Source organism: Chlorocebus sabaeus, chromosome 2, assembly GCF_047675955.1.
Source record: "Chlorocebus sabaeus isolate Y175 chromosome 2, mChlSab1.0.hap1, whole genome shotgun sequence".
Lineage (NCBI taxonomy): Eukaryota > Metazoa > Chordata > Mammalia > Primates > Cercopithecidae > Chlorocebus > Chlorocebus sabaeus.
In genome coordinates, this window is record NC_132905.1 from 57,131,999 (window position 1) to 57,148,848 (window position 16,850).

Here is a 16,850-nt window from a genome sequence, read left to right on the forward strand (position 1 = left end):
GCTATGTGTCTCTTTGCTTCCTGGCTCAGGGTCTTCCTGAGAGGTGGGAGCTAGCCTGACTCACTCAAAAGTGCAGTCTGCCCAGCCGAGGCGGGTGGATTGCCTGAGCTCAGGAGATCGTGACCAGCCTGGGCAACATGGTGAAAACCTGTCTCTACTAAAATACAAAAGAAAAATTAGTTGGGTGTGGTGGCATGCACCTGTAGTCCCAGCTACTCAAGAGGCTGAGGCAGGAGAATTGCTTGAACCCAGGAGGCAGAGGTTGCAGTGAGCTGAGATTGTGCCACTGCACTCCAGCCTGGGCGACAGAGCGAGACTCCACCTCAAAAAAAAAAAAAAAAAAAAAGAAAAAAAAAAATGCAGCCTGGACTCTGGGGAGTTTGTTCTCCTGGAGCAAGCCTCATCTAGTGAGGCATGGAAGCCACAGCCTCATTCTTCACGTGGACAATTTGGGGAAGCATTCTGAATGCGTGTCTGAGCTTCCAGAGGGATCCTGCTCTTGGTACGAGTGGCAGCAACCTCTGTAATGCATTTTCCCGTTTCCCTGTCTTGCTTTCCACTTTCTTTCACTGTTTCCTGGGATTCTCTCCAGAATAAACTAACTTGCACCCAAGTCTTTGTCTCAGACTTGGCTTTTGGAAAACCCAAACCAGGACACCTTTTAAGGTTGCAAACACTATGTTACAACGTAAAGCATTACTGCACTACTACAATGACATTTGAGGCTTTTGTTTGTGTGGCTGAGCCAGCCTGTGCTATCAGTTGGCCCAGGCTATCCAGGTATTTTGGGGGGCTAGGTGTCAACTATCTTGCTCCACCATCAGTGGCCAGCCTTCTCCCCTTGTAGCTTGTACTTGAACCTTTTTTGTCCCATAGCCATCTTAATTCACAATTTCCCCAGGGCTCTTAGAGCTTTATTACTCTGATTCATAGAAGCCACTTGAGAGGCTCTGTGTTCATGACATGGCAAGGGACATTCATGCAAAGAAAAGAAATAGCTCTCTGCTCAGCAGTGCATTATGATGAACACAGGATGAGTCCAGGAAGGGCTGGGGAAGACGTTACTGGGGTTCTGTCTGGGATTTCATCAGACTTTACATGGGATGAGATTTTTTTTAAAAAGTAGAAGCATGTATCAGCTATGAGCTTCTCAGTTGCTCTTAGAAAAAAGCCAACCCAATCTGGCTCAGGTTAAAAAGGGAATACATTGCAACATGGAATCGAAAAGTTTATGATTAGTCTGGCTTCAGGTATCAGGGGCTGAAATGTGATGACATCAGGACCTTGCCTATCTCTGCCCTTTGGTCTGGGCGTACTCACCTTTATGTGCTGTCTGCAGACTCTCAGCCTCCAGATTCTCCTACTTCCAGGTTCAAGGTCACTGGGACAGAGTGGGTGAGTCTCTTTCTGGGGGCTCTGCTTTGATTGGCCTGGTTCAGTTACAGGCACCTCTCAGAACCAATCATTATGGCCTACAGGATGTTGGACTTGGGCCTTTAGTTCAGGCAGCATCTTTGCTGGTGGTGCAGTGGGTGGGTGGAGCTTCCTCCCAGAACAGGTAGACTTGGCAGGAGGGAGGGGTCTCTCCTAAAATGAAAATCTGAGGTTGGTTCTAACTAAGGGAGAGGGGATGCTGGGAGGGGGAAGTGCCGGCACCAAACTTGCAGTGTAGTTAACACTTTAAATTTCCCAGTGGAGTTTTATTGAATCTCTCTGTGCAAGTACTGGGGCCAATAAGAAAAAAAAAAAAAATGATGTCATCAGGAAGCTTATAGTCTAATGGGGGAAATAAAAATCATACTTGGATAACTGCAATGTAATAATTGTTTGGAGACACATTTCTTATTACTCTGTGTGCAGATGAAATGTGCTTTCTCACTGTTCACATAGTAGCTCCTCCTTCTTCTCCTCACCTCCTAGAGAGTCCTGATACTTGGTATCTTTGAAGAAAGGTGTTCCAGTCAGGATTGTGGAGAAGAAATCACTGCATTTCTCTTCCCTCTGCCTGACTCACTGGTGATATTTATACTCTAGGCATGAATTAAGAAAAGCCCAGAATTAAGGAAAGACTAGTTTCCTGCCCTGTTCTATAATGGCAGAGCCAAGACAGCCTGAGAGAAAGCAGCAGACAATTTTATGCTCATACTCATGAATAAATTGGACTGTTTATCCAATCACAAAGGATGGAAATGGCAGTGATTTTGAGGAGCCAAGTGATGTAGAGTCGTCAAGTTGTACTCAATTGGAAACAAAAAAGTTAGTTTTAAAGAGAACTGAAGAAACACATCGGGCAGGTTTGCAGGGGCAAATATATTAGATGTATGAAAAATACAAGTGTTCGGAGTATATCAACAGAGCCCAAGGCAAGGCATATGTACAGTTGGAATGGACTATGTCACCTAAAACTGTGATCCTTAGGAAAGTATGTATTTTTTTAGAAATTATGTTTAAGAAATACTGTAATATATATTATGTATATATATGTATAATGAGATATGATTTTAAAGCCTTATACCTATCTTCGTATTTGTAAAATTTTATATTTAAAAGAGTGGTCTCAATATTGCATAAACTTCAGGTCCCATAAAACCTGGATCTGCCCCAGATTTTTAAATGCAATGAAAAATAAATGTAATAGGAATAAAATAGCGATGAAATAAACCATTTAAAATATATTACTTATATTTTAACAGAACAAAACGTGGAGTTTTCTAAACTATGATGATGTTAATGTTGTTATCTTTATGAGTAGTATCTTATTGAGAAAACATGATAGAATATACTTAACCATTTTTGAAAATATTAGTTCCACACTTTGAGATACAGCTAACAGAAGGTCTGCTTATTTTAATTTAAGGTTCAGTTTATTTTAATTTTGAAGTTTAATGGCTGTCCTACTTGTAATAGATAATTCCCCAAGATGTATGGATCCAAATGGAAGAAAAGCATTATGGGCTGTTAACTACTAAATCAAGATATTAAATTTTCAATTTCATTCACCAATTACCCAAAGACTGTTGCTAATATCTTCCCGTCTTTTCTGACTTCAGTAGATCAATCTTGCAACTTTTCAGAAGGTGTTGCATTTACATATTTCTAATAAATGGATTTATAAAAATCCATTTTTTAAATAAAAGACGTTGAATTTTAATTTCAAATTTCTAATAAAAGTCATTGAAACTCTTTGTTTTGGAATTTTAAAATCAGGTTATATAATTTTGATTCCAAATTTTTAAGTGGAACATATACATGTTTTTAGAATGTACTGATTTTTATCATTTTCTTGATATAATTTATCATATGAAGACATACAAAGTTTTGATATTTATTTTCAAAATGCTCTGTCCATAGAGCAAATTTCTTTAGGAAAGCTTCTACTCTTTCACTGGTTGTTAAAGGTCACCTTGAGGAATGTGGAGCAAAAGCAGACATGAGGGGCAGTGTGTTTTCTGAAAATATCTGCTAGGTGCACACTTAGTTAGCTGGTGACCATGTCTTCCCAGAAAAGGTTAGCATGTTTATAGCACTTGTCTTTTTATGAGAGAGAAATGCATAATTCATCTCTAAGTTCGACAGTTTTAAAAGCTACTTTGCCAAAAGACAATCAATGGACACGTGCATGGTATAAAAAGATTGCATGATCACGTCCCTCTTCTTCCACCCCTTTTTCTCCCCCTCCCCCTCCAACTCTATCTCTCTCCCACACTCACACACATATAATGTCCAATATGGGGTTTCTTGTTACAAAGTATGGAATGTTGGTGTCAAATTCATATATCGAAATCCTAACTCTCAATTGAGAAGTAATTAGTTCATAAGACCAGAATACATCCACCACATCCCAAGAATGGGATTAGTACCCTTGCTAAAGGGACCCTAGTGAGCTCTGTAGCTCTTTTTCTGCCACGTAAGGATACAAGAATATATCAGTATGCAATTCAGAAGAAGACCCTCACCAGAACCTGACCATGCTGGTGCCCTGACCTTAGGCACGAAGTGCCCTACCTCAAGTGGGCAGGTGACTAGGGTCACCTTCTTCCCTGTTCCCCTCTGGGTTAAAGGGAGGCCTGTCCTATTGGAGGGACTGAAAAGGCTAAATTTTCAACCTGGATTTCCTCTTGGAGTGGAGGTGTAGCGCCTTGACACTGGCAAGAAGTTTACATCCAGGTAAGAGTTGATTCCTGTGATTGCCGTCGCTGAGTTGGGGACATTATGGGGAGACCTCGACCCAGCCCAAGAGGGTGTTCTCAGCATCCTCTTGCCCATTGGGCAGGCTGTGGAAACAGTTCATGGAAGAGAATTTAAACAGAACCTATCACCTCCCGTGGCTTGGAGATCTTCTCCCAGACACCTTCTCTGGATCTTCCCTTCTCTGACTTTCTGGAAGCTTTGAGGCCATTGAGGGCAATGAATGTATGGCCCTTTTAGCCTCCAGCTTCCTCCTGTCCTGCTGGGTTAGGAGAGCTTCGTTTGGAGGACTGCAACCTCTCCACAATTGGTGCTGCTTTCCAAGGACCATGAACAAAAGCACAGGGAAGCTCTTGCTTCAGCTGGAAAACCCATGAGAAAAATCCACCTGTACGAAGCCAGGGCCTCTACTGCTCCCCTCTTCACACAGAGGGTGAGGACACCAGGCTCATCCTTCTGAGACTTTGGGGGAGGGGCAGGAAAGGGGTCAGTTGGAGAGCAGTGCTGCTCACTTGAGTCTGCAGAAGGCGTCCGCTTGCTGCGGGCTTATGCAAACCTGACCTCCAACCCCAGGGTGAAGACCTGGGGTGTACAGAGTGGAGGCAGCTGTGTAAACTGTAGGGTGGGGTATTTATAGCCTTAGTGAAGAGCACCAAACCAGCATAGAGAGCCTGAGTTAGTGCTGCCGCCCTTGGCTGTTTCTTGTGCCGTTAACTGAGTGTTCCAGACATTCTTTCTCCAGTGTTGTATGCGGCTTTACAAGACTCAGTTTCTTCATCTACAAATGGGAAGCTGTTGCCATGGCTGTCTGAGTGTTTCAGCTGGATGGTTCTCTGCATCCCAATTTCCAAAAAGAAAAGCAGTATTCCAGTTCACAGGGAGGGGAGAGTTAATACCTCCCCTCCAAAGGAGCTGTTATGCCCCTAAGACCACTTCCCTGGGCTCCAGGAGCTCTGGGACAGGTGAGAAACACATACCTGAGCTTTGCAGTCGGCTGTGGCCTAGGGTCCTGGCTTGGCTGCTTACCCCTGTCAGCATTCCCTGCAAGAGGATGGAGTGAGATGGTACAGGAAGGGTGCTTGGCACATAATGAGGGGCATAAAAGATAATTTTGCTGGTGACACAGCAAACTTCCTCATCTGCTGCTGCCAAGGTGTCTGAAGGAGTTAATTCTCCCATCAGAGAGCAGGCAGCCCTACCTCTCCACCAGGCCTGGGGCTGGTGTCTGGAAGGATTGCAAGCTCTATGGGACAAGGTTCACATCGGAGACAGTGTTAGGGTGAAGGCTGCGAGTCAAGGCTGTTTGTCAGGGGGCACGCAGGGAGATCCATTCTTGGTGTCAGAAATCCTTGGGCTCTCTAAGCCCCAGTTGTGGGGAGGAGGGAGGTAGGGGAAGGGGAGGGAAGAGAGCACAAAAGGGTGGGCACATAGCTCTGTAATGGAAACTTGGCATCCAGCCTTACTTTGTGTCCTTCCTTAGTGCATGCGCTTGCTTCTTGAGTTGAGAGCTTGATTTCCTCCCCTTCCAGCCAGCATCCCATGCTATCCCAACAGCCCACTCCTGTCCCCTCTTCTCAGAGCCTCCACTCGTGACATGTGACATGTGAGCCTGCTGCCTCCCCTCTTCATCCCCTGCCCCTCCCCTGACTAATTAGGCCAACATGCAACTTCCAGGGCTTGGCAGATGAGGAGCCAAGAATGCCATGGACAGGGGCCAAGTGTTTTTGTTGACATTGCTCAAATGTAGCTTTGCAGAGCGGCCTCTTTGCTGTAGCGGAGAAGTCCAAGGAAGCTGGGGAGGTGAGCGAGGGGAGAGCAGGGAGGACAGCCAGTGTGGGCGCCTCTCCGTATCCCCTTCACCTTCCCACCCTCCAAGCCTTCCCAGCTGCCCACCCTGTGCCCCTCCTCCCTAAGTGCAAGAAGATAGCCCTCCATGTCATAATGCGTGCGACCAGCCTGGTCTCTAGGAAATCACACTGAGCAGAGTGAGTTGCACCCAGTGGGACTTTAGAAGTGTCTCAGCCCTTCGTTTGTGAACCTTTCATGGGGGAGGCTCCTGCCTCACTGCTGTTCCTAATTCGATCACATGTCCCTTAACAGTGGGGATATGTTCTGAGAAATGCATTGTTAGGTGATTTTGTTCTTGTACCAACACCACAGAGTGTATTTACATAAACCTGGATGATATAGCCTATTGCTCCTAGGCTGCAAACTTGTACGGCACTTGACTGACTATACTGAATACTGTGGCAGTTGTAACACAGTGGTAAATATTTGTATATTTAAACATATCTAAATACAGCAAAGGGACAGTAAAAATATGGTGTTAAAATCTTATGGGGCTGACTGTGGTGGCTCATCCCAGCACTTTGGGAGGTCAAGGTGGGAGGATCACTTGAGGCCAGGAGTTTGAGACCAGCCTGGGCAACATAGGGAGACTCTGTCTCTACAAAAAATAATAAAATTAGCTGAATGTGGTGGCATGCACCTGTAGTCCTAGATACTGAGGAGGCTGAGGCAGGAGGGTCATGTGAGCCTCAGAGTTTGAGGCTGCAATGCACCATTGCACTCCAGCCTGGGCAACAGAGCCAAACCCCCCCCCCCAAAAAAAAAGTTGACCACTATCATATATGCCTTCCAATGCTGACAGAAATGTCATTTTGTGGTGCATGACTGTAACTACAAGGGAAACAACCTCTTTGAAATAAGTCCAGTGAGACTTATTTACCTCTTCATTGCTAACCTGTTATGTGGTGCAGGCTGCATTATTGAGCTACTTTACTATAGCTGTATAATGAAACCAGGATGGATTTCATCCTATCCAAGGATCTACCAAGAATTTGTCCTTTGAGGTCACTAGGCCTGGGTTCAAATCCTCATTCTGCTCCTTCCTCACTGTGTGACCTTGGGCAAGATATTTAACCTCTCTGTCCATCAATTTCCTTATTTACAAAAAGGAACTAGTATTTCCATGTAGGGCTTTCGTCCATGAAGATGAAACATGGTGAAGAATGGAAAGATTTCTGCACATCACAGACATTCAGTGAATAGAAGCCATGCTAACTATGAAATGATAGTTGATGTAGCCATGGATTGACTCTGATCTTAGCAAATTGCCTATTCTCTGACTTATGTACTCTAAAGGTAAAGTGACCCCAGAACCAACTGCCTCTTCCTAGCTCAGCAGGAGTTTTGCGAGGACAGATGAACTGTGCTATAGTATTGTCAAACTTGGTTCTCTGTGGGAAGGAAACGGATGCAATGCATTGCTTCATCATTTTTTTCTCAGTCTCTGGTCTCTGTGTTGTTATGTCAGCCCTCAGTGGTCGAATACATTTTTATTGAGATAAAAGTTTGCACATTTTGGAATCCAGAGGTGCTGCCTTAAGAGTCTAATTCCTGAAGATATTGAATCATTATGTTTAAAAATCCTCTGATTTTCTGCTACAATAGCTGGCTTTATTTTTATATCTCTTAATTGGTATCAGCTTTTCTCTCAGAGTTACAGAACCATGGAAACTTGGCATATGAAGCAACTTGGAAGCCATTGGAAGGGATACTCCTGCTTCTTTTTAAATCTTTGGGGTCTTCCTGAACATTAAGATTACAGTACCACAAAGCATGTCTCCTTGACCCAGATTATAAGAACAGTGGAATAGCCACACTGCTGGCCACAGCATGACTCTCTCTTTAGGTACTGTGTAGATGGGCAGATGTCGTGGTGCTCAACGTATATTACTCGGTTCTGATCTCTTCAGTGCCAGCTGGCACAGTGCAGCTTCTAGCACCTGCCTCTCATTGCCCAAGGCCTTTTTCTGGGCATCACCTTGGACCTCCATGTGGCAGATTGGAAATGCTGGGGGATTATGTCTTCTTTCGTCAGCTTCAACCAATGTTAGACCAGGAGTAGCTGGATGAATACCCAAGCTTCCTTACCTCTTGGGTGTCCGAGATGCTTGTCTACAGTGGTCCCCAGAGCTTTCCAGAGAGGTCAGTTTCTAGTTATTCATATTGGCACCTGACTTAAAATGCACTTACTATTAGCGTTTCCTGTCCTACTCTGCTCTTCTACTGATTCTTCTTGGGATCACCTCCCGTATAAACCACCTGCTCTCAAATCCTTCTCTCAGGGACTGCTTCTAGGGAAACCCAGCCTGAGACAGAGGGGATGCCCTTCTCCACACTTTCAGATTATTTGTGATAATATGGGAGTTTAAGGCTACTAACCTTATCGTTTCTTCATGAGGCTTTGAAATTTTTTTGCCTCTATTCATCACTATTCTTAATCATAAAAATCCACCATTCAGGTTATCCAGACTACACAAATGCCTTGCTTTAACCTTGAATTATCTTCGATATTGTCCTCATAATTTGGGCTAAGCTGATACATGTGGCCACCATGTAGAATTTTGTATTTCTGAATGAAGAGTCTGAAATTATTGTTTCTTTTCATTAGACTCCACATTCTTCCTCCATTTTTTGGGGAAAAAACCTGGGGGGCTCTCTTGGATGGTATACATAAACTGTAATTTGATGTCTTGCTAAATTTACACATGGAAGCAAGGTCTGTGTTTGAGGAAGACCTCAGTTCATGAGCTACTGATATTATGTGCATCATGTTAGCTTAGGTGAGGTGCCCACAGGCATTGTGATTTCCAGACACTTCCATGAGTCTCATTTTCTCCACTTATAAAGTGGGAATAATTATTTCAATGCATACCTACTAAGCACCTACCCTGAGCCAGCAGTGATCAGGTGCTGGAGAGGCAATGTCCAGTCTCTCGCTTTCTTTCTTGAGCAGCGTTGTGAGGTTTGAGTTCAGTAACAAAGGAGAAATCATTTGGGAAACTGAATCGCTGTGGAAGTAGAGGAGAGAGCAGGATGCCCTTCAGCTCTTCAGTGACCACTTCAGACACTGTGTTGGTGTGGTTGGGTGCACCATCTGGCCTTCTGTGAAGGCCACTGGGCCTGTGGGTTAGGCCCACGTCTTGTGTTTCGATCCATTTTCTGCCCGCGGCAACTTTGGACACTCAAGAGGCAGCATTGCCTCAGGTCCCTTCTTCAGTGCCAAGCCCCTGGAAAGAGCCATTTTGGCAGCTTGGCCTGCTCTCTGTGTCTCTCCGTGGCCCCATGACGCCAGGTACCACCTGTCATGTTTCTGCCTTCATCTTACCTGATCCGTCCATGGAGTTCAAGGCTGTTGGCTACTCCTTCCCTCCTGAAATTCTCTTTCTGCTTACCTTCCACGACACCTACTTTCCTTGCTCTTTTCCTTCCATTCATGATCCCTTCCTGAATCCTTTTGCTCTGTCTCCTCTCTGAAGGATATTGTGTTCTTCCATTCCTTCTCCCCAGTGCCCCCTCTTCTCCACCGGGAGACCCCATCCATACATGTGCCTCTCACCCTTCCCTGTTGCTGATGATTTCCCTGAGGTTTGCTGTGGCTCTGCTTGTCACCCTGAGGTTCTTCCACTCACATTTGCACGGGTGGCATACCTCCCTTTCCGTGCTCTGCAGACTCTTCAAACTCAGTGTGCCCCAAACAGAATGCACTGCACTGGCCGCTTCAGTGTGCTCTTTAGCCTGTGTTCTTTCTTCTGGCACCTCCACCCCCACAGTCTTTAAAGCCCTGAGCCCTGTTACCTGCTCTCCCAACCTACTGTTTCCTAGTTCATGCCTTCATCTCTTGTTCATTGGAAACATGCTGTGTGGCACTCATGAATCTATGCTTTGGGGATGACAAATTATGTCTTCGCCTGATAACCCCCAGAAGCAGATTCTGAAGTATGTTCAATGGTGGGTGGTTCATTTGGGGGCTGGTTTCAGGAGATACTGGCAGGGGCTAGATCTTCATAGGCTGGAGCCAGCTATTATTGACTCAGTGGAGCTGACTGTGTCCATCTCTTCCGAACCCCATTTTCAATGATGTCATGTGTGTAACTAGGCATTGGCTACAATGGGAATATTGACACCACAGAAATTGGCCAGTGGCTACAAAACAGGGTTTTTCTTCCCGTTCGAGAGGTGGTTGTTAAACATTTCTCAGGATGTCACTGGGGGCAGGGAATTGAGACAGGGAAGGGGGAGCAGTTGATCAAGTGTGCTTTATCAAGAAAGTTACACAGTAGACAACTGGAGCTTGATCCCACTGGGAAGAATCTAGAATCCAGTTTAGAACACACACCTCAAAATCATCCCACTGGTGCGGCGAGGAAGCCATCAGGCAGCTAGAGGCAGGGTGGCCGGGAGTGCAGGCAGGGTTGAACAAGTGATGGCTGGTCAGGGCACTGGGCACGCAGCGTCAACAGAAGCTGAAACCCAGCTGTGAATGACGTGTGGTTATTGTCTTTGTCTCCCCAGAGCTTGACCTCATGGACCTCATAGGGGAAGACAGAAAGTGGATGATGGGGAGGAAGCTCATGCAGGTGAACGACACTCTGACTTCCGAAGATGCTGGACTCCGGAACGGCAAGAACTGCACCGAACCAGGTAACAGTGCTGGCTACTCATGGGCAGCAGCTGTCATTTTCTCTTGTGGCTAAGGAAGAGGCAGCTGCTGTGTGTTTTCTTAGAATATTAATCCAGAGAGCTTCTAAGGATGTTTAGGATGGGAGCCTAAGAAACTTTCAGGTGACATCCTGAGGGACTATTAAGGTGTGTTTTGACATCTGTGTTCGTTTTCTACTGGAGCTGGGGCTGAGTCAGAGACAGTGACACTCCTGATGCGGTACTGAGGTCGGATGTGGAGACTGGTGCTGCCAAGTGGGAAACCAAGGCAGGAGCAGGATGGGTGAGGATGTTTTGTGGTTACCTTTGCTTTGATCGCTTGGGTCCTTTCTGGCTGGTTTTTAATCAGGAACCTTGTTCCTATCACAGTAAAGACACCGGGATTGAGTCAGATCCTCACCCATGATGTTGATCTTCTTGGAAGAGGCGGATTTTCATGCATTGTTTGTTAGATTTGATATCTATTGTGCCATTCCCTGGAAAGATATATGGAACATTTTGTCTCTGAGGTTACTGAACTGAAAAAGAAAATAAACACAAAGCAGATTAAAGGGAATGAGGAGCTATGAGGACCCAGCCCACCAAGCCTCAGGGACATGACAGGTACCCCTCTGGATGAATGAGGTCCTTGAAGGTTTAGACCGGAGTTGGTAACTTGTCCTGGAAAGGGCCAGATTGTAAACACTGTAGGCTTTGCAGGCCACATATTGCATCTGTAGTGTATTCTTAAAAGAATTTTTTATAATGCTTTATCAATTTAAAAATCATTCTTAGCTCACAGGTTGTACCAAAACAGGTGGTGGGATGGAGTAGGTCTGTAGCCATATTTGCCACTTTGACTTGGACCTCGAAGCCCTCTGGGGCTTTCTGTCCTTACCTGGTGGGGATTGACCTCATGTGTGCCACTGTCCAGGGCCCAGGAGCTCAGTGACATGCTGATCTTCCTTTTTTTTTTTTTTGAGACGGAGTCTCGCTCTGTCGCCCAGGCTGGAGTGTAGTGGCCGGATCTCAGCTCACTGCAAGCTCCGCCTCCCGGGTTCACGCCATTCTCCTGCCTCAGCCTCCCAAGTAGCTGGGACTACAGGCGCCCGCCACCTCACCCAGCTAGTTTTTTGTACTTTTTAGTAGAGACGGGGTTTCACCATGTTAGTCAGGATGGTCTCGGTCTCCTGACCTCGTGATCCGCCCGTCTCGGCCTCCCAAAGTGCTGGGATTACAGGCTTGAGCCACCGCGCCCGGCACCATGCTGATCTTCCATCCAAAGGCCTGTCTCATCTTTAGTGTCAGCATGGAAGGATATAAACAATCTCCGCTGCAGCCCAAAGAACTACAGGTTGTTGAGTACAGAAGACATGTCAGAGAATTGCAGGTCTGAGATCTGTTGGGAAGATGGGTAGGAAGTGCCCTTCCCACCATACGTAGACTCTTAACAATCAGCTTTCAAGCAAAGCTGAAAAGAATTCAAAATAGGTTATCTGCTCCATCTCCACCACCAAAAAAAATCCTGCGTAGTCTGTGTTCCTCAAGCTGGGGAATCCAAAAGTTACTGTGGCTGTTGTTCCATGCTCACAAGGAACATTTTTCACTTGAAAGTGAAGCAGCACAAGGGCAGCTATGTGAGCTAGAAATGAAAATGGGTATGAAGGGGTCAAATGTCCCACTGAGGGGCTCAGCCACGTGTAGTCTAAAAAACAGAGATTTCCAAGGACTAGCCTGAAAAGGCATGGCAGGGAAGGCACAGGTTCTGTGCCAAGAGCAGATCTGGTCCTGTAGTCAGTTTTCAACATCTTTGTCTAACTAATAAGCTGATTAGTATTAATCAGCTAATAGTATTAGAAAGGCCAGTTGTCACTCCTGGTGTGGAAAAGAATGGAATCAGACAGGACATGGTGACCAGCTCTGAGCATTAGGTTCAGCCATTTGCAGAACCAGCAAGGATGGGGGGATTCTGTTCCCTGTTGCTGGGGTGTGTTTTGGGGGCAGGTGATTGGTCTCTCTGTGAGTGGCATTGATCTCTGTATTGGGAAATGCCTTTCTCAGAGTGACAGATGTAGAAGCATAAAGCGCGTTAAAAGTCATTCCAAGAGAGGAAATGACTCAGCCTCACAGATAGAAAAGAAAATGTCTAGGTAGATAAAAAGAATGCAAACCCACGACCTGCCCGTGTTGGCAGGGGGCACACAGGGAAAGGGAAGAGAGGAAAGGCTTTAGGAGAAACTTGGGAGGAATCAAAAGCAAGCTGAGTCATGTTGCGAAGAGCAGGTCCAAAGGGAATATGGAACCAGGAGGGACAATCTTGATTTCCTCACCTGCAGACCAAAAGGACTGGGCTTGGTTTCTGGGGCCCTTGATTCAGAACCAAATTCCATAGGGCAGATGATCATGCCCAAAACAGGAGAAGTTCTGTCCAAATCCTAACACATCAAGGGCTGGCCCAGAGCCCATGTGCTTCATGAAGCTCGCTTGGACCACCCCAGACTGCAGCATTCTTTTCTGACTGCTGCTGGTATAAAATGTCTCCACATGTGCTGTTAAATGTGGACATTCAATGGCAATTTCAATTCAAATGAATTCAAACCAACTGAAATTAAATATTCAGATTCTCAGTTGCACCAACTACATGTCAAATACTCGATAGTTGGATCACAGATGACAGCACAGGTCCCAGAACATTTCCATCATCGCAGAAAGAGCTATTGGACAGGGTGGTCAGAACTTGCAGTTGTCTTTGGATGTATCTCCTGTCTTTCCAGTCCAATTGCAAACATCTCAAGGGTGTAGAGCAAATATGTAAATCTGAGGGCCTTATCTCTAACGGAGGTCTTAGAGTCACGCTCACCTGAAGCTGTGGACTTTGGCCAAATAGCCAGGTTCTCTGAGTCTCTGTGTGCTTCTCTGGAAGTTGACATAATCATTCTGACCTTTCATGATTGCTGTGAGAATTAGTAATAAAGTGTGAACAGCTTAGTGTCCTGGGTTTGATGGCACCATAGTAGGAGTGTATTCGTGAATTTCCCACCTTCTGTCCTGGGGCATCATTACGGGTGGGGCACAGTGCAAGATTCCTAGAGCAATATTCTCCAGCTACTCCCTGCAAGAGCAAGTCTGTCAACAGGACACACCGCAGGTAGCCCAGGTCTGAGCAGATCGTCATCTAGACAGGAGGCTTCAGTACCATCTACCCATGCAGGCAAGCCCTGAAGACCTCAGGCATGGCAATGAGTGCCATCACCTCTGCTGCATCGACTATTTCTAACAACAGGATCAGAACATTGCCATAGACACCTGTGAGCCCTGGTTACCTCCATGCCCTTGCCAGAATGCTGTCGAAGATGGCTTCTCGGTCTGGACTGGACAGATATTTTATGAAAAAAGTTGAGAGCCAAAGCACCCATAAGATCCTGATGTAGAAGCATCATTTTAATAATATTCATCTTCTCTACCTCTAACTTGTTGTTGGGTGAAATGATTGAGCAGGAGCGAGGTGAGGGCAGGTTCATTCTAAAACATTGTTCAGTTTTCCTTAAGAGGCCCTGGGCACGATGCATATTACTTGTGCCAGTTAAACATAGTGCTGTCTGCCCTCGAAAATCTTAAATAGAGAGGCTAGAAAGTGAGCCCTGTGGTTCCTGGACTCTCTCCCTTTCTATTTGCGATGATGTCAGCGGCAGCAGTACGCTTAGCAGAGCCTGCGGAGCAGGCTTCCCTCTGTGCTTGGAGGAGTGAGTGTTTGCATAGGGACTTGAGTGTTTGGGGTGCAGTGTGTGTCCTGGCTGGCTGAGTTACGGTGGCAAGGTCACAGGCAGGAGTTAATTTAGCATTTGTCATAAAGTACACCCAGCTGCCACTTGTGATGTCATGGGGCTTCTCGGACTGTGCTGTCAGAAACCCTGGCTTTAGATGCTATTAGAGGAAGGCTGTAGATTCAGAGGCTGGAGACAGAGTTACCTCTATTCTGGTTATATTCCCTGTTGGGGCGTAAGGCTGGTTTGCCTCTCAGATGACCATTTCCTCACCTATAAAACAGATCTTCAACTACATTTATCCCTGCCCTTGCACAAATCCACTTATTCCAAGAAATTTCAGAATAGAAATTCAAGAAAACTTCTTCCCCTAGACACTCTCCCATTTCCCTTAATAACTGCTGTGTTTGCAGAATTCCATGCCATGCCTCAAGCCTTCCTCTACTCCCTCTCCCCTCCTCCCCTTCCCTCTCCCCTGCCTTCTCGCTTTCTCTCTCTCTGAAAACCAGGAGCACAGAGTGCCCAGTTTTGGTGCCAGAGAAAGCCCAGGGTGCTATCTTCTTATGACAGCTGCTACTTTAAGGATATATTACTTTATACATTTTCTGCTTTCAAAAAAATGACGCTGGGCGCTGTGACTCATGCCTATAATCCCGCACTTTGGGAGTCCAAGGTGGGTGGATTACTTGAGGCCAGGAGTTCGAGACCAGCCTCGGCAACATGGTGAAACCCCGTCTCTATAAAATATACAAAAGTTAGCCAGGTGTGGTGGCGTGAGTCTGTGGTCCGAGCTACTTGAGGGGTTGAGGTAGAAGGATCGATTGAGCTTGGGAGATGGAGGTTGCAGTGAGCTGAGATCACCCCTCTACACTCCAGCCTAGGTGACAGAATGAGACCCTGTCTCAAAAAAAAAAAAAGGCATTTTTCCTTTGCCCCTTGAAGACCCAGTTTTGGTGGAAATTTGTGATTTTTTTTTTTTTTTTTTTACCTTCAGAACTGCATGAACAAGACTGACTTCCGGGCTCCAACTTTACTTTGCAATTGTTCCAGCTCTCTGTGAATTTTTAAGGTTGTTTTCTTAGCCTGACACTGCCGATTTCATCTGAAGCCTGGAAACATTTTTTTTTTCCTTTTGGCAAGTAACACTTGAAATTGTTTACTCCGATGACCTATTAAGAGAAATTTAACTTTGAATAAATTTGATCCATGGAAAATTAAGTTAGCTAAAGGTAGTATTGAAGATGGTAGACAACTGTAGCAGAAATGAATTCTTTGTCATATTTATTTGTACACTTTGCAGAATTTTATTTATTCTGCACTTTGCAGTCTGTCTCCAGAAAAATATATCATCTTTTGGTTTTTGGTTCTTTGATATTTTAAGGAAATGAGCTTTTCCTCAGAGTGCTTTTTTCAAATAAACTTTGGAAGAAGGAAAATATTTAAAATGATGGCCTTTGGTGTGGGCTTCTCTGCAAGATCACTGGATTTCCCTTGATAAAGGATCATCCCACTCTGTCTGGCTTAGCTGGGCCTAAGGCCTCGGAAGGTGAAGAGGACACTCGGCCTGTGTTCCAAGACCAAAGTCAGGCTGGCAGGGCACTGCTCTGTGGGGATGGTCAGGAGTGCCTACAGGTCAGGTGTTGACTGGAATGGCCAGAAGCCCACGTTTAACAGTTAAATGTGAGCTTCAGTTGACGAGGGAAACCAGGAAGTCTATATGAGAGAAGCAACAGGAGGGGAGGTTCAAAGGGTGCCTGTGGTCCGTAAGCAAGAATTGGAGCCCAGGCGCAGACCAACAAGCAGAACATATGCATTCAGGGTACTGGCCATGAACAGTGTCAGGATCCTGCTGTTTGGGGTTTAAACGTAACATCAGAGTGGGCTAGTTTAAAATCACAGGGCTGGACATGACCAGTCTACAAAGCACGATAGGGCCAACATTCTCATCTTTTACATGAAAAAAACAAGAACCAGAGGGGATAAACAACCTGCCCAAGGTCACAGGGCTTGTCAGAAGTGAAGTAGGGCCACCCAACACCCGTGCAGTGCTCAATACCCATTAATAATTGAATAGAAAATCTGAGGTCTGCACAATCTAGAGTAGCACTGTCCAATAGGAACATAATGTGACCTACAGTGTAATTTTAAATTTTCTTTTGGCTACATTACAAAAGTACGAAGAAACAGGTGAAATTAATTTTAGCAATATATTTTATTTAACCAAATGTTTCCAAAATACTAGAAGTGACAAATTGCAATCGGGTTAGTGTGGTTATTGCTGGGTTTGAACCCAAGAAAGAACTAAGTTTAAAGACTTAAGATTCATCTGGACATTGTTTCACTAGCTCACATAACTTGAACTTCTTTCTGAAGTTGTAATTCTCATAATGATTCAAATCATAGTTTTTGACA

At 45.3% G+C, this 16,850-nt stretch overlaps 1 protein-coding gene across 2 annotated transcripts in view; it reads left to right on the top strand.

The window, feature by feature from the left end:
* The window catches only part of SLC24A3 (solute carrier family 24 member 3), a 496,602-nt gene that overhangs the window by 52,152 nt on the left and 427,600 nt on the right, over positions 1–16,850 (top strand). For both annotated transcript variants that reach the window (XM_007961268.3, XM_073008630.1), the window contains exon 2: positions 10,549–10,677. In XM_007961268.3, coding sequence (XP_007959459.2) covers positions 10,549–10,677 — 129 coding nt within the window. The remainder of the gene's footprint in view (positions 1–10,548; positions 10,678–16,850) is intronic.